At 41.0% G+C, this 23,279-nt stretch overlaps 1 protein-coding gene across 1 annotated transcript; it reads left to right on the forward strand.

The window, feature by feature from the left end:
* Nucleotides 1-338: 338 nt before the first annotated feature.
* On the forward strand, nucleotides 339-12,505 carry INHBA (inhibin subunit beta A; the record flags this gene model as incomplete). Its single annotated transcript, XM_079538236.1, has 2 exons — nucleotides 339-1,131; nucleotides 11,619-12,505. The coding sequence occupies 2 exons, from the start codon at nucleotides 339-341 to the stop codon at nucleotides 12,503-12,505; spliced, it is 1,680 nt and encodes a 559-aa protein (XP_079394362.1).
* Nucleotides 12,506-23,279: the final 10,774 nt, after the last annotated feature.

Raw genomic sequence — 23,279 nt, forward strand, 5'->3', positions numbered from 1 at the left:
TATTTAAGATCTCCTGCTAACCCTAACAATACCAGGCAGGACAAGAGCAAGGTGCTCATTAATAAAAGGTTTCACTCTTCATTCATTCATGTTTCCTCTGTTTAGTTAAGCCAGTGATACTGTTGTAGGAATAAAACAAATGGAAAAAAAAAAAAAAAAAAAAAGAAAAGAAAAAAAAAAGAGAAAAAAGGAGGGGGAATGTGACAGCCAGGAGGGAGCCAGAAGGGTCAAACTGGGAAAAAGGAAGAGTAAATTTACAGGAATGGAGAGAGATTTTAGAGAGGAGGGCAGAAAGCCTGAGTAGTGATATTTGAAGAGAGGTGTGTGTTAGGGGAGCAATGAGCATAAGGAAGCCAGCCTGCCTGTTCCTCCCCCTTCCTAATCATAGCCTTTACTCACAGACAAAACTCCCTCCCTCTCCCATTCACTCACTCACTTTAGGCCAATCCGTCCTCTCCCTCTCTCTCCCTCTCTCTGTGTCTCTCTCCTACTCTGAGACAGAGTCAGAACTCTTCTCCCTGACAGCCACTAACATCTACAGCACTTATTGCATTCAGAGAGGGAACCTGCAAACAAAACTTCACAGAAAACTTTTGGTTCTTGTTCCAGAGAATTTGCTGAAGAGAAAGAAAAACAAACAAACAAACAAACAACACAAACCAGCCCCCAAAAAAACTGTGCGTGAAGGGGGAGGAAAAGCAGGGCCTTTTAAAAAGGGAATCACAACAACTTTTGCTGCCAGGATGCCTTTGCTTTGGAAGAGAGGATTTCTGTTGGTGATTTGCTGGATTATAGTGAGGAGTTCCCCAACCCCAGGATCCGAGGGGCACAGTTCAGTCACTGACTGTCCATCATGTGCCCTCACCACGCTCTCGAAGGATGTGCCCAGCTCACAGCCTGAGATGGTGGAAGCAGTAAAGAAGCACATACTGAACATGTTGCACTTGAGGGACAGACCTAACATCACCCAGCCTGTGCCCAAGGCAGCACTTTTAAATGCCATCAAGAAACTCCATGTGGGAAAGGTGGGAGACGATGGCTATGTGGAAATAGAGGATGATGTTGGAAGAAGAGCAGAAATGAATGAAGTTGTGGAGCAAACCTCAGAAATCATCACTTTTGCAGAATCAGGTGAGTGCTTAAAAACAAAGCTGTAAAATAGCCTGTTTGCCAGAACTGCAATTAACTTCTTTTCTTCTCTGCAGCAGTACTGCTTTCTGCGAGGTTGTGAGATGAGACCTGGGGGAAGGGAGAAGGACGAATGGGATGGGGTGGGGGGGTGGGGGGCACTCTGAAGGAATTTGATTTTTCTGATTTAGTCTTGCCTACACATTACACTTGCTAGGTAGGCACAGGCAGACACACAGGGAAGAAGCTCTTTAACCAATCTCAAGCAGAAAGTCAGGCTGCAAAGGGGTGCTCCTGACTGCTTCTGAAACCAAAGTACTTGCACTAAAGTACTGGATCGCAGTGCTGATGGTGAAAGAAAAAGGGCTCAAGGCATTTGGGGATTTTCTAAGGACAGAAAAGTGAGCTGCAAACTACTTGAGAAACTGCCCTTTCTTTTAAAAATTATAGTGGAAGTTATAAAATCAGATGAAACAGCTTTAACTTTTAGGGCATTTTTGTTTTCTAATTTAACACAGCATCTTCGGCAATAAAGAGTTGCAGGGACTGTCAGATGACTTCAATAGAATTGGACAAGTTGCTGTAGCTGATCCAATTTGTAATGCAGACTTCTGCACGCTGTAAAGAAAAAAAAAATTCTGCTCCTAAACTGTTTCTGCCAAAAAAAAAAAAAAAAGCAACCTTGATAGGTTATATTTTGAACTTTTTCACAGTACTGTTTTTCCCTAGCTGTTATATAGTAAGGGCTAAGAATATAGATATTTACTAACTAATGGCTAAGGCTCACATCAACTGCCTATAGGAAACAGCTTTAAAGTTGTAGTTTACTGTCTTGTTCCTACATGAATAGGACAAAAACTCATTTTAAATCAGTGTATGTGCATATGTATCTGTTTGCATATGTATGTTTATACATGCAACAATGTCATTATCCTGCAATAACTCTATCATCTAACTAACAGCAACTTTTTATGATGCTGTCTAGCCAAAGCATTTTTCCTGTTGCCAAGACAGTTTTAAAAGAATGTCATTGTTTTGTTTGGTACAGCATATGGTAGGCAAAGTATGCAAAGGAACACCAAGCATTTTTGTTTAAAAGTTTGCTGCAGCAGTATAAACAATTAAGACAACACTCAGAGTTTCCAGTCCTGAAAACCTGTTGACTCAGATGTTCTGTTTGCAGGGAAGCCGTGCATAAGAAGTGTGCATGCTTTTAAGAGCAGACATTCCTGCTGCCTGTCCAATTTCCAACTGTACAGGGAGCCCTCGCCTTTGGCGTCCTTGTCAATACGCACATTATCAGTTCCTTCAGCATGCAAGTTCAGGCTTTTTTTTTGGCTTTTTTTTTTTTTTTTTTTTCATCCCCTCCACTTCAGAAAGCAGGCAGACATCAGTGCCTAGTGGTCCATAGAAGCAGGAGCGGCTCAACCTCAGTTTAGAAATGAGCTTTTAAAAGCAGTGAAACCCCTACGAGTCAGATTCCCCACCTGGTATTCAGCAGCTCGTTCTGAAACACATATGGCATGAGCAGTGGTTTCTCTTCCCTGTGTGAGTCCCAATCATTTGTAAACACATTATTGTCTCTCCTGAGCTCTCACACAAAGGAATTTGGAATTTGATATATGCCCACTCAGTACGACACCCTCCAACGGCGGCTCTTGAAGCCATTGGCTCTCAGGGCCACGTGAGCAGTGAAAATCATGCCCAAGCCCACAGGCTGGCCAATAGTTCAGCCACTGATCCCCCTGCTGCAACAACCCCACACCAGTGCATCACTGACTTTGATTCACATAGTATTGTCCCGTCACTGCTAGCCAAATTCATTTAAGAAGACTTACGTTATGGAGCATGCCTGGGGCATATGCTGTGTTCCTATGCCTTTCCTTCCTTGCTGTCCTCTCCAGCTCCACATCAAGCCTGCCCTGGAAGGCTACTCCAGCCCCGCATCCTGTACCTGATAGGCTTTTATCTGGAAGAAATAACCTAGGAACTGAGTTTCTGGTTTTCATGGCAAAGTTAACTCCAGTCTGTAGAGAGACTTCAAGCTGTTGAAACATTTCTTATCTGCGGCTGTTCGTAGTTGGAGTCTCACTAAAACTGCTGGACCCACCGTGCCTTGCAGGTACAAGCGCTGCAATAACTTGAGCAAACTTCTCCTGGCCTCTCTCTCATTTCCCCACCAGCAGTATTGTGTCTCAAATGTTAAAGCAGTATTATTTATTCTTCTGAGGAAATTGAGGCGAAAGGATGGCAAGTGATGTGTCAGACAGGAATTATTAGGAAAAAAAGACAGGGACATAATGCAGCCACGTGAGCAGTTACCAGAGTTCACTCTGTAGAAACTGGAATAAGTTTAAAGCACCGAGGAGGAAAACTGAGTGTGTTACTCTCACAGTTAGATTACAGTTCTTCCTGTTTTTAATATGAAACTTGCTCTGTCTCCAAAGAGGGGATAGGAAATCAATGAAAATGAATGGAAGCACAGTGCCTTATATCAAATAAATGTCCACGGAAAAAGAAGCAAGACTTTAGGCTTTTTGCTCCTTTAAGTATAACTTGACATAGACCAGGCATTCCCCTTACCTTTCAGAAGCCATGTTTACTGCTTGCCTTAATTAAAAAAGTAGTATTTCCATCCTTCATCAGCTGTATCCTCAGCCATACAATGAAACTGAGTGAATGAAGAGACAGTACCTTGTGCACGTGGCTCTGGCTCGGGACTGCTATTTCATAAAAGAGACTAAAATTCAGGTGAGCATAGGATACAGACAATTAGGGGAGAAACTATGTGCAGTGAACTTGTCTGAAGCACAGGTGTAGTGGCAGCCAGGAAATCAGCAAAATAGTTGGCAGGTAGTTCTCACAGCTAACAAATCCAGGCAAATCTTTGCAAAACTAATGACTGTATTGGGCAAAAGTTTGCAAATGCACCCTACTGTCCTTTGGCACTCTTACAAGTTAAACATGAAAATGATTTTCTACTTGCATATCAAACTACAATTACTAACCTCGATTAGTTCTGCTATGAGGGTAGCTGTGCCAGAGCTCTGTGGGTTCCTTCAAGGACTTAAAAATTATTTTGAGGAGAGGAGTCATATGTATTAGCGACAAACAATCCAACAGCTTCTATAACTGAGATAGCCTACACTCATAAAATATGGTTGTCTCCTAAGCCCTTCCTTATTTTAAGTAGATAGCTGATTAAACAGACCTGGGATTTTTCCAAGTAAATTTGATCCTGGCAACTGAACTGCCAATGAAACGGGTTGCTAACGTCAGCCCCTGGAAAGTTGATGGAATTACTGTGTAGAAACACGGAAATCCAAAGGCTTATCATTAGGTGAACTGTGAACTAGGGTTAAGAAAAAAGAAAGAAAGAAAGAAAGAAAGAAAGAAAAGTGTGACAGCTATTTACGTTGCTTCTGCTTTTTCTACCCCTTCACACAGTTGCAGGTGAACTGCCTTGATCACGTAATACCTACTTTTATTTTCAGATATGCGTAGGTGCACACTCACAGCTTTTCCTAGGAAGATGCCTACTCCTATAAAGCCAGGCTGGCAGATCAGGAGGAGGAAAAGGACGGGCCACTCATGACTCTAAATCATTTCATCAGTTTGCTTTTGGAAGGCAGTATGTTTAACGGTATGGCTATCTGTGCCGAATGAGGAATGGCCACGAGAGGGCACAATCCAAAGGCTTTTTGCTCCATGTAGGCAACCTTCCTGCAAACTCCTATTGTACCTAACCGAATCCCGAATCCCACAGATCTTCATGCTTATGCGTAGCTTCTCTGAGAGGAGCTCTTGTTTCTCTCTTCGCGGTTATTTAAAAGGCAGAGATTCGCTGCAGTGGAAGACTGCAAGTAAAATAATGCACTGGAGGAAAAAGTGATTAAAAAACTGATTAAATGATGGAAGCTAGAAGGTCTGGAAATCTGAAAAGATAAGAAATGTTCATTATTATTTTTTACCAGATACTGTGAAATGTGACCGTGAATCATCATCTGAGCTGATTTTCTCATATCTTTTTTTAAAGTAGCTCTTAGAAAACAAGTCTCTTTCCCTCCAGTTTTTTTTTTTTTTTTCTCCTTTAGCACACTTTATCAAAGATTTCAAGTTTAGCAAATGAAAGCAAGTTACTTCCAGAAGAAGAATGCCATTCTGTATTAATCTGTTTCATTGTAAGGAGATGTGAGAATTCAGGGAGACTGTTTAGCTTGAGAACAATTTGAGAAAGCATGGTTGAATCTGAGAAGGTGGGAACCAGTTTCTAAAAAGATACCTGAGAAAGGGAGAGAGTGTGAAAGTTCTGCATGGGTTCCTGTCTGTGGTTAGCCATGCATAATGTCTGGTACACAAATGGAGCTGGAAATATGTGAGTATTTGCTTGTATTTGTGTGGCAGGAATATGCCAGAGAAGGCACACTTACATACCCATGTAGCTGAACCTGCACCATTGGAATGGGAATAGATTCCTACATATAGGTATGTGCATTGATGTGACCTCCGGAATGCAGGATACACCCACACTGCACACCTGTAAATCTATGCTGAGCAGTTCTTCTATCCAGTTATATCTATACGAAGATGAAACAACCACCTCCTGTCATGCAGCAGAGTTCTGCAAGATGTAATTCAGAAGTGAGCCTTAGTCTACTGAAAGTGGTTGGAAGTTTTGCTACTCACTTCCATGACCTCGTGACTCAGACCTTAACACGCAGAAATTAAGCATTTTAATGAAAAGAGGGGCAGCTTCTGGTGCATTTCACCTTAGAATTTAAAACAAAGTACCACAAATGTGTACAAAAAAAAAAAAAAAAAAATCTTTTCTGAAAGGAAGAGGCTGGGTATTACTTGTATCTTAAGATATGTTATTGGTGCAAGTGACCCTAAACTTCCCTTTGGCTATTTCAGATGTGAATGTAAAAATCAAATAACAAAAAATCTTAACCGAACAAGCACCTTTTTTATTCCTAAATATTGAAGGCCGTTTGGGGGAAGGGCTTTGAATTTGGAAGGTGCTCTAGATTGTGGATGTAAAGTGTTTCCCTCTTGACAAAATAGCAAAGGAGAGTCAAAGTTCACCAGAACTGAATTATTTGACATTCTGAATGACCTTGTCGATGCCCCTTTGGGTTAATTTTTCAAGAAAAGTTAAGTAAGGTTGCTGCTGCATTTTCTTCCACAAATGCTTGGGGAATAGTTCTTTTTCTTGTTTTTTTTTCTTTATTTTTTTTTTCCTGACAACAAAAATCCCATTTTGCTCGCAGAAAAGAGTATGTGACCATAACGCTGAAGTGTTTATTTGTGTCATAATTCCCCCTCCCTTTTGTAGAGGCAACAGTCACCCGGACAGGGAGCAGGAACAAAACTGTGCAACCCAGATGACCAGTCACATACACGAGGTATTGAATAGTTAGAATAAATCATTTGTCAGTGATCCATAGGCTGAAACGCATTCATAGAAACAGCCACGGCCTAATCGCAGTGCTAACGCATTCGTAATAATCAGCCTGCCCAGGAGATAATTGTCAGATGATAACAGTGCTAAATTCACTGAATAAATTCTGCACCGTGAACAATTCATCCAACTCCAGTGGTCACTCATTAGTAAACATTTTGAGCAATTATCTCTCAATAACCGTGCTCCTCTCTTCACTCTCTTTAGAGGAACCTTTCTAGTAACCTATTTTTTTTTTCTTCTGTCTCCTGGGGAACGGAAATGAGAAGTGAAGAGAAGGATGCTTTTGAATGTAATTACACATTGGTACGCAGCACAAATTCCCCCAAATCTAAACATAGGCAGTAGTAAAGTTAGCAACTAAAAAAGGAAAAAAAAAAAAAAAAAAGCTTGCTTTGTATGGAAAAACAGCTCACATACAGTATAAATATAAAAATGGTTCAAAACTAAGCAGTGGGGAAGAATGGAAATTTAAAGTAACAGCACCTTCTTCCACCCAGCATTTTTGAATGGAAAATTTAAATGCTGCATATTAAGAGAAATTAAGAATAAGTCACATGACAGCGTTAGGAAGCACAATCACTTCCATTCTGAAAAAAAAAAAACCAGCCTTAATCATTTAACAGCATGTGGCTATGGGGGAAAAAGTAATTGAAAGTATCGGCATTTTATTCAAACGAACCAAAACCTCTAGATTGTATAGTTCAGGCCCTCCCTTGAGCACGTAGCTCAAGCTAAGCAGGCATGACCTTGAGGCAGGTTTCAAACTGCAAACCAGTGGTTTTGACTACACAATTACAGCCAGTGGTCCTGCAGGAGGGATCCTTAGCTCCAAAGACTGAGCCCTCTGTGCTGCCCTGTGCCATACTCACGCTTGGCTCTGCCTGGAAGCAGCCCAAGCTTCTGGCTTGGACCCAGACAGCCCTCCTGGAGGCTCTTGTGAGTGAGGTACCCGTGCAGGCACCTCACCCACATCTGGGTCCTAAAATGGTGTGTGAGCACTGAAGAGAAATACGTACACGAGCAAACCCTCGTGCTTACATAGTGATGCGGCACTCTTTCCATTCAGTAACTCCTTCCATTAAACTTGCACTATGTCACAGGGCTTGTGTTTTTAACTATTTTTCACGGCTTTTGCCGTGTTCCTGGTGCTGCTGGGTGGTTCCATCAGTATCCCAGCCTTCTTCCTGGAAGACACTTCAGCCCAGTGTCCTCTCCAGGACACTGGGAAGCAGAGATGAAGAAAAGCAATCACGGGGGGCCGAGTGTAATCCCTCGTTTCCTTTTTCAGCTGCTTTCTTCAGCAGTAACAATCCAGCCTGTTCACTCTGCTGTTTATAGGAGTGCTGGAAGGCGTTACCACTGTTGGTCTAGGGGTCTTTCTGCAGGAAGAGCAGGATGATTACAAATGGAAGAACACCCCTGTAAAACAGCTGTGGCAGACGAGAAGTTCAGGACAAAAGGATAAACCAAGTGTAGTTATGAAAGTGAGACCAAACCCAATTTTCAGGAGGGTCTCCTTTTTCCTTTCAGGTAGATGAACAGCATATATCTCTAACGGTTTGAACAGGGATGTTAACTCAGACCAGAAGGAAAAGACTGGTAAATCCCTATGCAAAATGTGGATAAAATGAAATTCAGCACAATTTTGGTCTTGGAACACCTGAATAATATACTTTATTGTAGTACAGAACCTTTTGGAAATATGAAGATCCTGTTATAAAGCGAATATGTAATCATCGTAAGCCAGATTTGGAGATCTCCATTCAATTCTAATACAGATCAAACTTGGATTTCAAAATGAGCTGGTCTGAGCTTCAGTAACCTTGCACAGACTGCAGGATTCATACCATTTGTGCTGTGTGATTGCAATACTCTAATACTGATTGTGGAGTGAATTCAGAAAAGCTCAGTTTTTTTTCCTGATGTGAGAGCATGCTTCTTGTCCCCAGCTCTGGATCATTCCCAGTCTCCTTGTAAAAGGATCTGAGAAAAGGAATGATATTTTAAATTGTTATTAAACCTTTCATTAGCTATGCAGGTATGAGGACAGAGTATTTCATACCATGCAGTAATATTAGGTTCATATCAGCTTCCTGCATCTTCTCTCTTCAGGAGCTGAATCAATCTGTGTGTGAAAATGCAGCTAACCACATCCAGGGAGTCCATTATTGTAGGTAACAACCTACAGGGAGGCTGTTATCCCTGAATAAGGACAGGTCATATGCTCCCTTGCTCTAGGTTACTTTCCTGCAGTGAAAAAATAAGTATTGCAAGTATGCTCCCATGCCTTCACTTTCTAGCATCTCTAGAAATGAGAAAAAAACAACTTTCACACTTACAGGAGCATAAGAATCATAAGCATAAGGTTTATTTTTTCATGTAACATCTGTCAGAGAGAATGATTGCATTGGTACACTTCTGGACCACTGCATTGATATGAAAGGTATGTCACTTTGTAACAATTTTCAGTTCCCACTGGAATGGAAATTACAAAATACGAAATTCCATGCGTTAACAACATTAAGTTATTCAGTAACACGGGGCTCTCAAGCTTTTCTGGCCTCCTGGGCAATGCAGCTTCTTCCCCAGTCAGGCCAGCATGCGCAGCCCAGCTGCCCTTGTCATAGCACATGAGAGGGCCCATTATCGGTGTCCATGTCCAGTACAGCTGGTCTACTTGTCCAGGATACCTCCTAGCACCACAGCTGCTGTCTGTGCTCATTGCTGCACCCCAGGAACATAAAAGTAAGTTTTGCATTTCTCATTGTGGCCGTGTTTGTGTGTATAGCTCTTCAGTGCCCTGGTCTGATTTGCTGTAGGGAAAGAGGAGCTCCTGGAGGAGCCCACTCCCCTCAGAAAGGGTTCATCAGCACTGTGTTAAGGAAAAGAGACGTGCTTGAAAGCAGCAGCTTGCTCTGTGAGACAAGATCTGGGAGCTGAAGATGCAGGCTGGATAAGTGGCCCTCGCAGACCTTAGAAGTGCCCACTCTGATAGACCACATTCCGTATAACATCCCTATGTAGAACGCAGCCAAGCCCTAGGAGCAGGTTTGCTTTGGGCTGGCAGAATGTCACTATACACCTCCACATGCTCCTGAACCCAGGCGGGTGGGGATTAGTGTCTAATCAGCTAACCTTTAATCCAGTGCAGCTGGCAGCTTTGCCACAGTTGCATATCCAGAATGGAAAAACTAGCGTTACCCTCTGATAGCTAACTAATGAAATTTCAGTCATTACTGAACAAATCTCATTTAAAAAAATACTACAAAACAGTGTCTCCAGTGCTCTCCAGAACTTTGTCTTTTCTACAGTCTATTTCCTTTTCTAAGTCACAGTCTCATGGGATCACCTATCTGCCTTGGAAGTTAACGGAGCTGACTTTGGAGATGTACATCAGCAAAGACTGTGAGAAGCAGTTAACACAAACCATGTGTTTTCCTATCTCGTTGACAGAACTGAGTCTACAATTTCACACTCTCATCTAGGGGGAAAACACAAACAAAACACTGTGCCCGCCCTTTGGCCACTCTAATTCACACATGCCTGTTTCTTTGACCTGGGAATGCCACCAGGGAAAGCTGAATGTGTCAGTGCCAGGACTTCGCAGAGGAGGAAGGCAAAAGGTAGCTCAAGGGGCAGTACAGCATACATACACACTGTAGAGACCAGAATGGTCTGGGAGCTCATACTGGAGGAGTTCTGAGGCAATGGGAAATGAGGAGCAGAGCCTTGCTGCCGCAAGAGCAGTTTTTACTTTATGCTTCCAACCATTTCTTTGTTCACTACTTTTCCTTTCCAAGGTACAAAGTTCTGCTTCCCTGACAAGCAGAACCATTGCACAGTGAAACAGATCAACAGTCATGAGTTGTTCAAGAATCAGTGAGCAACTGATAATTATCAATATTGCTTCTGTCTAGCTAAGGTGAGATATCTGTGCATTTCAAATCTCTGACCTCTGGCCTCCATAATGAGAAAGAACAGAAGATGCTATCAGGGCCTTTCCTTTTGTTACGAAGACAGATAAGTTCCTCTCTTAAAAAATAATATCCCTTCCCCCCAGCAAATTCATTCTTTCTTAACTTTTTTATGCTCTAGTGATCAAATCATTAAACAGCCTTCATTATTCATTCCAAGTTCTGCCAAGGATATGAGCTCTGTATCAGAGAAACACCCCCTCACCATCATAATCATCATCATGACATCTCAGCAAGTTGATACAATTATGCCAGAGAACCATCCTCATAATTATACAGTTCTTTAGCTCATTTTTTTTCAGTGTATTCACCATTACTATAATCACTGCAAGTACAGTGTGTTAAATTAAGAACAGAAACCACAGCTAACATCTCACAGGATGAAGAGTCTGCCTGCTGCAATTCTGTAATTCTTTACGATTTAGCTGCTAGCCTCTCGAAGCTCATATTTTGGTATTTCTTTGTTTTTGAGAAAATTGACATTTACTACTCATTTTAAGATGCACATGAAGATGGTGTTTTACAGAGGGAGAAAGGACAGCCCTCACTCCCACTTCATTTTCAAAAGAATTGTCAAAGAATTGGCAGGACTGGAACCCACTCCCCAGCTTTAGCAATTAGGCTCAGATTTGTATGTGTATGGTACATATAGTCACAGACTGTCATCACAAATATGTTTTTGCCTTTCAGCTAACAGTGATCGCAAAGGCAATTCTTAGCAGCTACTGGAGCTTACTTGCCACGAAACGCTTTGTGTAAATGAACATAAAGATCTCACTGCTAAACAAAATGCTTAAAATATGCTACTGGAAATGTGAAAATATGATTCTGAGAAACAACAGGCAAACTAATAGCTTTCTAAAGAGAGGATGTGCACAAAAGAAACTGAGGAGGGGATTAGGTGAGGGAAGATTAGAACAGAAGAATCGTAAAAACGTGGAGTCAAATAGGAAACCTAGGGAGCTCCATGCCTGCAGTGACAGAGAAGTCTAATAGAATGTAAACCGACATACTAACTAGCTCTTCCTGTCTATTTTCATTTACCAAATCAGGAACACCCAAGAAAACGTTGCACTTTGAGATTTCCAAGGAAGGCAGCGAATTATCGGTGGTTGAGCATGCTGAAGTGTGGCTCTTCTTGAAGGTCTCCAAGGCCAACCGGAGCAGGACAAAAGTCACCATCCGCCTGTTTCAACAGCAGCGGCAGCCGAAGGGCAACTCTGAAGGAGCGGAAGATATGGAGGATGGGGGGCTAAAAGGTGAAAGGAGTGAAACTCTGATTTCAGAAAAAGCAGTAGACACTCGAAAGAGCACGTGGCACATCTTTCCTGTCTCCAGCAGTGTCCAGCGACTCCTGGACCAAGGCAAGAGCTCCTTGGATGTGCGGATTGCCTGTGACTTGTGCCAAGAGACCGGGGCCAGCCTGGTGTTACTAGGCAAGAAAAAGAAAAAGGAAGATGACGGGGAAGGGAAAGAGAAGGATGCTGGAGAATTCACAGGAGAAGAAGAGAAGGAGCAATCGCATAGGCCCTTCCTAATGATGCTTGCCCGGCACTCAGAGGACCGCCAGCACAGGCGGAGGAGGCGAGGCCTGGAGTGTGATGGCAAAGTTAACATCTGCTGCAAGAAGCAGTTCTTTGTCAGCTTCAAGGACATAGGATGGAGTGACTGGATCATTGCACCTACAGGTTATCACGCTAACTACTGTGAAGGAGAGTGCCCCAGCCATATAGCAGGCACGTCTGGTTCATCATTATCTTTCCACTCCACTGTAATCAACCATTACCGCATGCGGGGCCACAGCCCCTTTGCCAACCTCAAGTCGTGTTGTGTGCCCACCAAACTGCGGCCCATGTCCATGCTGTACTACGACGACGGCCAGAACATCATCAAGAAAGATATACAGAACATGATTGTGGAGGAGTGTGGCTGTTCATAGGCACGTGTGTGCACAAGACCCTTCTCTTTATGTTGAGAAGAAAGTGTTTTAAAAGCCCAAGAAGAGAAAAAACCTGGCATGATTTATAACTTTTTTGAATGAAACAATCATCTGAAATACAAAACAAAATGAAAAAAAAAAAAAAAAAGAAAAAGAAAAAAAAGAAAAGGAAAAGAAAATTAAAGAAAAAAAAAGAGGGAAAAGTTTTTTTAAAAAAGAAAAGACTTATGGAGGAGAGAAAAGGAGTACAGCTATTAAGAGGAAGAAAGCTTCGTGAACCCAGGCTTGAATGAGCTGCGTTTGAATGGCGGTATGGGTTGGGGAGTTTCTCCTTCCTTTCAGTACGCTCCTTATCTTATTAGACAGTATATTAAGCATTAGTTATTACTAGAGGAGTTGCGTTCCCTCTTCTGGTTACCCATCAGTTCGAGCCTTGGTAGCAGCTCACGTAACCTGCAGCAGTTTGGACTGAGTCCAAAACGTCATTGAAATTCCTTGAAAAGCCATGTGTATGAACACTGCATTCACTGGCACTTTCCTCCCAAATTTACCGAGGAACTGAGTAGGTGTGTGGTGTTTGTGTGGATATGTATGTGTCTACGTATTTCTATACGTATCGCTATGCATACAGACACTACACACTTACACGCATTTACTTTGATAAAGGGACAAAATTGTGCAGGTGTACACACCTCCATCTTCTGCACTACATTTGCAAAAAAGAAAAGAGAGAAAAAAGAAAAAAAAGAAAAAATGAAGAAAAAAGATTAAAAAAGAACGAATGAAAGAATAAAAGTTACATTCTGTAAAGGTGCTTACAATGTTAGAACTATGCAACCTAGTTGGTTTGAAACTGTTTACCTGCAAGAGAAAGAAAAAAAAAAAAACAAAAAAAAAACAAAAAAAAAAAAAACAGAAAGACTTTTTTATAAATGGAAGTAACTTGTTTAAAAAAAAAAAAAAACAAACATTCTTCAGTGAGAGATACTTGAAAGGAATATGTTTGTCCAGTTACTGGAGCCAAACATTTCTATATTTTGTAAAAAAAATTTTTAATCGTTTACTATTTGCACTACAATGGTGTCTGACCTGTCTAATCCTTATTTAACAAACATTTGCAAGGGAGGGTGGTTGGGTGTGGGAGGGGTTGAGAGCTGCACTTATTGTGAGCTATACAAGAACTGCTACAGCACACAAAATAGCTATTTTTATTATTATAATTATTATTATTATTTTGTACCTTAAAGCGAATAGACATATACACCAAAGACATTCGTGCGAGCCTCTAAAAAGTCTATTTGTGGTTGCTACCATTCACCTGTAATAAGTTACAGTTTGAATTAGGGGTCAGTTGGTTGATTCCATTCAGGGCAGTACATCTGCTAACCAGTTAAATTAAAATTCTACCCTAAACAGGAAATTGCAATTTGGAGTAAGCTCAGAAAAGCGCCCTGGATGCAAGGCGCTTGGATCCACAGTCCGTCTAAGCCTAATTATACTTGTTCTGCATGTACAACACTTAGACTTATCCCTGATGCACAGAAACTGCATCACTGGGAAACAATTTTATACAAGGGATATGCATATATATATGTATATATTTCTATATGTATATATGTGTGCATACACAAGGTATAAGCACTTCTGGCTTCACTTTAGCGTTCTTAAAGCAATGAATGTTTGTGTGCAAAGCACAGTACAGTACAAACTTGTTTGTTTGTTACTAGCAAGCAGGAGGGAGCACATTCAGAATGGCATTTGTGTGAGAGGAACCTCAATCGGTGGTGTACGCTAGGAAAGTATCGATGCAAAACTGCAAGCAGCTTTGGGCCCTGCCCACCTTCGCCCCTGCAAATACAAAAAAAAAGAGTGGCAGTTGTGGTCGGATTTCTGCTTGAAATGCAGCCTTCAGCAAAAGGCTGGCAGTCTCAACCACCACCCTCTAGCACGACAACTCTTACTGGGTTTGCGCGTTACCTGTAAAATGTAATTTAATTTTCAGTATCAGCACCTAACCTGAAGGGTCCAACCCGTAGGGCATAGGTAGATAAGTTTTAAAAAAAATATTCTATTGCTGTCGTATTTAAAAGAATGTTGAAGTTATAACTCGTGTCTTTGAGTAGGGGAGATGAGAAGAGGGAACGGGAGAAACCTTTCGGCCCTGTTTACACTGAATTTGATAACCCTGAGCCTGAACTTTTGGACTCTCACAGGTTTGCAGGACCAAGCCCCTGTTCACTGCCTTCTGATAGGATGAGCTTTCAAAGGCCTCCCAGCAAAAGCAGCTCTAACACGGCTCCCCTCATTGCTGAGAGCACAGTTTGTAAAAACATTTAAAAAAAAAAAAAAAAAAAAAAAAGGAAAAAGGAAAAGATAGCACAATTTAACCCGGTCACATTGGCTAGGGATAGTGTGTTAGCACCTTCACGGAGGGACCCATGTCTAAGCAGTGTAATCAGGGCCTTCATTTGTCGTCAGCCAAAACTGCTTGTGTGCGTGCGGTGTGGGTGCACTCCATGTCTGTGTGTGTGTCGGTGTGTGGGTGCGTGTCCCTGTTTGTACCTAGTGATAGAAACCTTAAAACGAGGGGGAAAAAAAAGGAAAAAAAAAAAAAGAAAAAATCGAAAGAAAAAAAAAAGAAAAAAAAAAGAAGCCCTTTCCTCAGTTGAATAGATATCAACATACATGCTTATAGCTAAGTTTTCTATCTAATTTATTCCACAGTATTTAGATTGCATAGTTCAGCTAATCGATTATACATGTACGTACTTTTTATACAGTGCATTTTTACAGACCTATTCACAGTTTGCAAAAAAAAAAAAAAAAAAAAAAAAAAAAACCAACAAAAAAAAGAACAAAAAAAAAACTTCAAAAAAATGGTAACGATTGGGTAAACACTAAATTTGTCACTAAATTATTCTGTAAAATATCAAGGCTTTCTGATTTAAATTATTTTCAGAAGGTGTATTTTTGTCTGGTTTGGTTCGGTTCGGCTAGTTGTTTTGAGGAGTTTTCTTCCTGAGGGGAGTAGGAAAAAAAAAAAAATAATGCACAACTAATTTATCTTCATAACTTAAAACCAAGTTCCTGACTGTTTCATTTTAAGTAAGTAGCAGAATGGCTGTTTTGTTTTGTAGGAGAGCTAGGCTCTGGAATAGCAGGAGCAGGGACATAGCCTGTGACATCTGAGGAGAGCACCTTTTATTTCACTGAGCTTTGGACCAGGGCTTAAAATTAGGTGCAGATCATCTCTCCACACTCCCTAATGTCAACAGGCTCACTGACATCTCCTTGCAAGAGCAGTAACGCTGCTTATATGAGTAAAGGTTAGCCAGGCTGAACCACAGATTCCTTGTACTGTAAACAGTGTGAAGGGAGAGAATGGATTTTGAATGAGTGGTACCACATCCAACACCATTTAATTCAACTGACTGTTAAAACTATGCTGCTTGCATCATGGGTTGTTCTCTGTATGTAGTGGCGAGGGAAGCAGGTGAGATGGCTCATGTTGACAAAAATTATTCTCAAGTGTGATTAGTTAGAGAGCATCGGAGTTCTGAAATCCCAGCACCTTCCCCAAAGGACTATGACAAAACTCCCATTGGCTGCAAATAAAGTAAGTTGAGGCTCACTGTCTCCTTGTCCAAAGCTGGCAGAGCCTTTAAAATGAAGTCTGAGTTTGATACCTTCTGTATGGTGCTCTAGGGCTGGCCCTGGAATGCACAAAACTAGCTTGAGACAATTTCCATGTGAGAAAAGAAAGGAGGATTTTACATGTGGTGAGTGTATTTCATAATAGGTGCACCAAAATCAGAAGAAGCTTTTGCAAAGCAAAAAGTAACTATTCCTAAACCCAGCTTTTTAGCTTTCATGTGTGTATCTTATTCACAAATTGAAAAGGTTTCTCCCTCCAATCTCAGTCATGGAGTTTTGATTTGTGAGCAAAGTTATTTAAAGCAGAGGAGAGTGAAAAACTATATGGTAAAATAAGAAATTGTGGTGTTAGTCAAGACAGACTGATTCCAGCAAAACACCCTACTCCTGATAATTTGGTTTAATTACATCTGCATGTACTTAGAAACGTAATTAGAAATTGTTACCATATTTAAACAGTTTTCCAGGGGGATGCGGTCTCAAAAATTACTTCTCCTTTCAGGTACTACTATAGGAAAAAAAGAAAAAAAAGGCTTTTAACTACTAACACATTCCTTTCTGTATAACCCGTTTCCTGTTTATACTGAAAATGTATTTTCAGCATATATTTGATCACAGAATGTACTTGCTGAGTACCTCCACAATCTTCCTGCTCCAGGGCTGACATTTGGCGGTCTTTCCCCCTCTCCATGTCAGATGCTCACTGTATCACACAGGCCAACAAAACTGGCAGAATTACACATCAAGGCGTTTCTTTGGGAGGGATGAATGTATTTGTATTCTCGGGGTTTAGCAAAAGGAAATGTTTACAGAAGCTTGTGATTATTCTGCACTTACATGTCACAGCAGAATACAGATCTAGGGCCCAAAACTGCAGAACTGATTGAAATGGGAGTTTTGTCATTGATTTTAATGGAAACAGTCCCCTAGCCCACCACTGCAAACTAGGACTCTGTTCCAAATACCTACTTCTTTGTCTTTAGTTAAGGTTCAAGCCATCAGGTTCGTTTAACTGTGACACCACAAGGCCACACGGAGGCTAGCAGCAATATCTCTGAGTTGGAGAAATTCAGGCACCTGTAATGTCTGTGTGCAAAAGGAGAATTTTTATGGACTATCGTTACTTATGTGGAATAGTGCCTTACTCTGTAAGTAATGCTGTTGATTTCAGAGTGTCTCCTGCCCTAGAAAGTCACCGTCAGCATGAATACGATGAGAGAAATCTATTTCTGGAATGTAGGTAGAAGAGATGTGACTGAAATTAGTGATTTCCTTAAGTTAAGCCTCGTGTCAATACCCTGCATCAGTATAAGGATCAGATGCTGATCACGTTCCCGACACTGAATGAACTTTACTCCCAACCTACTCTCACTGCCTTACACATGGAGCAAAAAAGTTTTCAGTTTGAGTACCGAAAATCACAATTTGACCTTTGGTGAACAATTACGAACGACATTTTCGTGGGCAGAAACAAGCAACACTTCTGGGTTATATAGCTATTTATTTTTTGAGATACGGTGAATCGGTGTTAATTATCAATGGGTTTCTTTGTATTTAAATACTTTCAAAAGCAGTACATTGACGATGGGTTGAAGATATATATATGTATGTATGTATGTATACATATAATATATATATATATCTACAATATATATATACACACACAACCATATATATGTATATACATATATATATATAAATTATGAAAGCCAAGATATTATGAAGCCTATTTTGTTTTTATCATTTTGTGTTTTGTTGTTGATATTATTATTATTATTGTTATTATTATTATTTTGCATACTACATGCAGTGCTTTAACCAATGTCTGTTTGGCTAATGTAATTAAAGTTGTTAATTTATATGAGTACATTTCAACTATGTCAATGGTTTCTTAATATTTATTGTGTAGAAGGACTGGTATTTTTTTTTATTTACATTATGTTTAAAGAGGTAACAGTTTGATATGTTCTCATTTGTTTATATTAGAAGTTATTTATTTTCACGGCATTCCGTCTGGTATTTTGATATTTGGAAGGCATGCTACCTATACTTTGTACAGTTAGTGGGCAGTATTCAGCAGCTCCCGGTAGATCTTTAGGCCCTGCGTTAAATAAAAGACCTGTTTGGGAATTTTTTATTTTAGATCTTTCTTATTGGTTTGCCAGGAGCACTCAGTGCACTTACTGCCAGATACCCTGCCTGCGTGACCAATTTATTCCTGCTGTATTTACCCAGGACAGAGGACCAAAACCACCTCTGGTGTAAGTCCGGTGACTTCAGTGAAGTTACAACAGAGATGTCTTTGGCTCACCGAGAAACCGCTTGTGCAGATCAATGCAAAGAAAGGACAGAGAGAAAGTGAGAAAGAAAGAAGGAAAGAAAGAGTCTTTGCATTTGGAATGGGATTTCAACGTATTAAAAATGTTTGGGTCAGCTACTATTTTACTTGGTTCTTTTTGTTATTTTGCTCTTTCTTATACAATGACAGCAACAACACAAGTGAAATAAATAAAGGGAGTTTCACCAACCATTGCGTAATCGTCCCTTAATACACATCCCTGGTTGGGAAATACATGGGAGTTCGAAAAACACCAGAAAAATTTAACCTTAGAGGGGAGACATATGGGTGCCTCTTCAGATGCAGCCCTGTAATGCCTTTGTCTCCAGTCTGACTGTGCTAACTGTTCAGACTCTAGTCCTACGCGTAATGCAATTTTAGGCTGTCCACTTCTTGTGAAATGCAGCCACTATGAAAACCACAGTCGGTGACAGCTTCCCTCTGCCCACCGGCCGCTAGGTCTTCAGCTGTCACCACGGTTCCCTTGAGTAACCCAGAACTAGATGCTTACACGCATAAAAGGAGAACTTGTATTTGACAAAACTGCAAGGATGTCGGCTCACGTGCACTAGTTTATAAATTGATCAGTAGCAGATGAAGTCATCAAAGAAGCCTGCTCACAGGCAGCGATCTCTGGCCTGAGTGAGAAATCATCTGAATACCCCTGTATCTGAAAGTAAAGCGTACTTATGAGGGATTTTTACCAGTCATTGCATTCCTAGGGTGATAAATGGACTCCTGCTACATTCCAGTGGGCTAGAATCAGGGAACAAGAATTCTGAGGTTGATCTTTAAATGGATTATTTGCACGGCGCTCAAACACGAGCCACCACAGCCATTAGCAGGCCTTTTAATAGTCACGCACTGCAAGTTGTTTTGCAAAGGCTGGAGAAGTGAGTTTCCTTCCTCTTACTGAGAACGAGTTTTCAACAGATCAGTGCAATCACGGTTACAGGACGCCTTTGTTTCAGAGAAAATTAAGATATGATTGAATATTTGCTTTCTTTCCTTTGCTATGATCACTATTATTACTACTGCCATTAAGGATAAATCCAACTGGCTTTGGAAGCTGCACAAGCAAAATACAGTCTTGTGGGCTACTTGATTCAAACTGCTATCATATTAACCTTGTATAAATGAGGCTTACACTTCAGGTGTGAAACAGGGAGTTAGCCTTTCTCTGGCACAACATAAAGTATAGCACTGGCTGGTGTAATCCAGATTTTTTCCATTTTCTCCAGCTGTTTGATATTCTTTTTATTTTAAGAATACTATTGAAAACTGTTGCTAATGCTTGAGCTTGTTGAAACTCCCCTGCTCACAACAACAGTGGAGAGCTAAGAGCTGCCTTTTGCATAAACCAAACAATCTGTTAAATCTGAAATAATTATCCCAAAGAAAGTAGACCATGCTAGTAATACACAGGCAGATAACAGAAAAATCTCAGAATAGATAGTGTCTCCTCAGTGTGGATTTCCTATCACAGAGGAAGATTTTTGTGCTGCAACTTGGGCTGTTGGTTCACTGTGCCAGTTTCACTGTATATCAGAATTTTCCTCCATACTTCTCACAGGACCAACAGAGCCTGTGTTTCAGGTAGTAGCAGAGGCTGTCCTCTGTGTTCCCTTTTTTACTAAAGTTTGTCTGCCTCTCTGAAATACAACCACAGACTGGCTTAAACCACTGCTCAGGGTTTCTGTCCTCTCTCATACTGCTGACAGTAACATTGCACAGCCATCAAACCCATTGGCTCATAGACATTTGCTGCCCAGCTTCTGTCTCTGGGTGTAACATGGTTTCAAAAGAGTTATCTGGTTATCTCGCACACTGTCACCACTTGATCACTGTTCTCCTGACTACCATTGCTTCTCATCATCTTTGTTGGAATTGCATTGGCTGGAAAAACAGTGCAAAAAACCACCAGCAGCTAGAACATCTTAAATCACTTCTGTAAGACAGCTAAGTGAATGGCAAGGATTCCCTTTTCATTCTTACAGTCAGAAACTCCAAACACCTGAAGTGGAAGGTTAGAAGAAAACTCCACGTGAATAGATGCTGTCCATGTATCACTTTCTTATGACCATTTTCTTACGGCTTCTGCAGATGAGGAAAAGCTTCCTCAGTGTGGGGGTGACTGAGCACTGGAACAGGTTGCCCACAGACATTGCTGAATCTCTGGAGATATTCAGAATGCACCTGGATGTGATCCTGGGCTAAGTGACCTTCCTTGATGCTGGGTGGTTGGACTAGATGATCCCAAGTTGTCCCTTCCAACTTCAACCATTCTGTGATTCTGTGTATGGGCATGGGTTTATTTTATCTTTGAACAGGGACACTGCAGCATATAGCTGCAGTGGCAAATTTAATGAACACATTACAGCACCACATCAGGAAGCAGCATAACAATTATTTTATATGGCTGAATCATCCAGCCTCTGCTGCATTAGAAAGTCATTCTATCTCAGAAGATAGAAATATGTATCACCAGAGTTATGACCTCCAGAATTTCATATAACAGAAGACAAAAACAACATAGCAGGTTTATTCAAAGAAGAAAAGCATTCAATGGAAAGTTGGCAGAGCAGAGGTCCCTAGAGGGGCTTTTGAGATGACTGCTCCTCCACAAGCTATGTATTCACAAGAATGTCTCCTATAGCTGCATTAGGATGCAGTTTGTAGGCATCGGCATGATTTTAATGAAGTCAGCAGGGTGTTACGGACCTGGATGGCTTAGCTGAAAGTAAAATGAAGTCCTATTGTTTGAGAAAAAACCATTGAGTATAGAAGTACAAAGATGGTAGATGATGCCAGCACTTCAACAAATCTTGTTTGAGAGCGATCAGAATTGTGTGCCTTTGAGAACTGTAAAGATAACTTAAATTGGTAGAAAATTTTCCAGTTACAGAATTTAGCTTTACAGCATCCTGATATGTAAGGAGCCCGTTTTAAGGTCTAAATCTCTTTAGCTCTTCTCAGATGAGTGGTGTGTCTTCCACTTCACTGACACCACCTTTTCTGGGGACATGCCAGCTTCAGAAATGGGGCAATGAAGCAAGAAGGTGCAGCACCAGGGCCAGGCATCAGACAGACACTCACTCCTTTTTCCAGTCTGGGACTGTACAGCAGTCACAAGTCTATCTAAAGTCTTAGCAGACAGATTGGTTAAGAAGTGATAAATCAAACTATTTCAATTTTTTTTTTTCTTCATCATTTTCTACCACATGACACAACTCTCAGAAGTAAAACAGGCCTGTTTCAGCACTGGCAAGTTACCTCGGTATGAATCAGGTTTAAATTTGTCATGTTTTCAAATGCATACCTTTTTATGCAAATCCTACTCCTTTCTCACGCTTGCAGTGGACAGCCTGGTCATTTGTACACAGCTGTTGTGGTGAAATTTGCTCTTGGCTTAGCCTTCAATCTTCCCTTCTCCATTCATATTTCCATAGCCTAAGAAAATACTCTCAGGCACAGGACTTCTATACCACCCCCACATGTCTGGGCAGGAAGGACAGGAATCAGATAAGTAAGTTAATTACATCAACCAGTAAGAGACATTCCCTATGGAAAGAAACTCCAGGCCCAAACAGGAGAAGCTCAACACAAGACCTGCCCTGCCAACCACCCAGCCCACTACCAAGAAGGTCTGAAGCACCTGGAGAAGATTGCAAGGACTGCAGGGATCTAAAAAGAGCGGCTGAAAAAGCTGCTTGCAGACTGTCTCAGGATACTGTGTGTTAGAGACATGGCAGTGGAAAAAGATCCAGTACGATGAGTAAGCAGGATAAAGTCATTTAAGGGAGAAAAATAGAAAAGAACAAAAGGACTGGTAAGTCAATTCTAAAAGCACAATACAGAAAGTTAGAAAAGAATCTAGTACTCTGCAAAATCCATATCAACTGAGTTAAAAGCAGCGTGTGCTTTATAGATGGAAAACCTGTTTCTATTTCCTTGAAGAAATCAACAAGTTCATGGAAAGGAAATGACACTGATATAGTCAGCTTGGAGTTTACAAGAAGAATTTACAAAGACTCCCACTAGTACTTCCCCGAGTAAACCAACCCATCATGAGATTAAAAAGGCCACACAGACACCACAAAGAGTTTTTATGAGAAGAGATGAAAGAAATGGAGAGATGTCATCAGTGTCTGGCTCTGAATTTGGGTCTGTCCTACGAGCTTAAAAATCTGAAAATCAGCATGAAAAGCCAAATGACAGTGTTCTGACAATATGCAATTAATCAAAATAGCAAAGAATATGGCAGACGGAAAGGAACTGCAGAAGAACTTCACAAAATAATGAAATAGCAGCTGGAATTCAGCATTGGTGAATATAAAGTAACACAGGTGACATATGACACATGCAGGAGGAAACAGTCCTGACTTCACATGAACAGAAGTGAGCTGCCTCTCAGGAAGGGGACTTGAGCGCTATAACACAGTTTCAACGTCAGTCAGGAAAGTAAAGTGAACACTAGGGATTACTAGGCAAGACAAGGTTTGTTGCTTATTAGACCCTCGGTATACCTGGAAAATGCAGGCATAGTTTTGGGTATTGAAAGAGAACGTCAGGCTTTGGGGTGAAACAGAAACTCCCATTAGATTGCTGAAGGCAGCAGTTTGGGTCTCCTTTTCGGCTTCTCTCCTTCAGGCTGAGAAAGGCCAGCTCTGAGAAAGACCGCTCAAAGTCTCCTCATACATGTCCCTCACAGGGACAGAGTGAGGCGAGAAGAATAAGACAATATTTGAATGTCACTGTGTTGCTGATTGGAAAAGCTTGTTG

This window comes from Tetrao urogallus (assembly GCF_951394365.1).
Source record: "Tetrao urogallus genome assembly, chromosome: 7".
NCBI lineage: Eukaryota > Metazoa > Chordata > Aves > Galliformes > Phasianidae > Tetrao > Tetrao urogallus.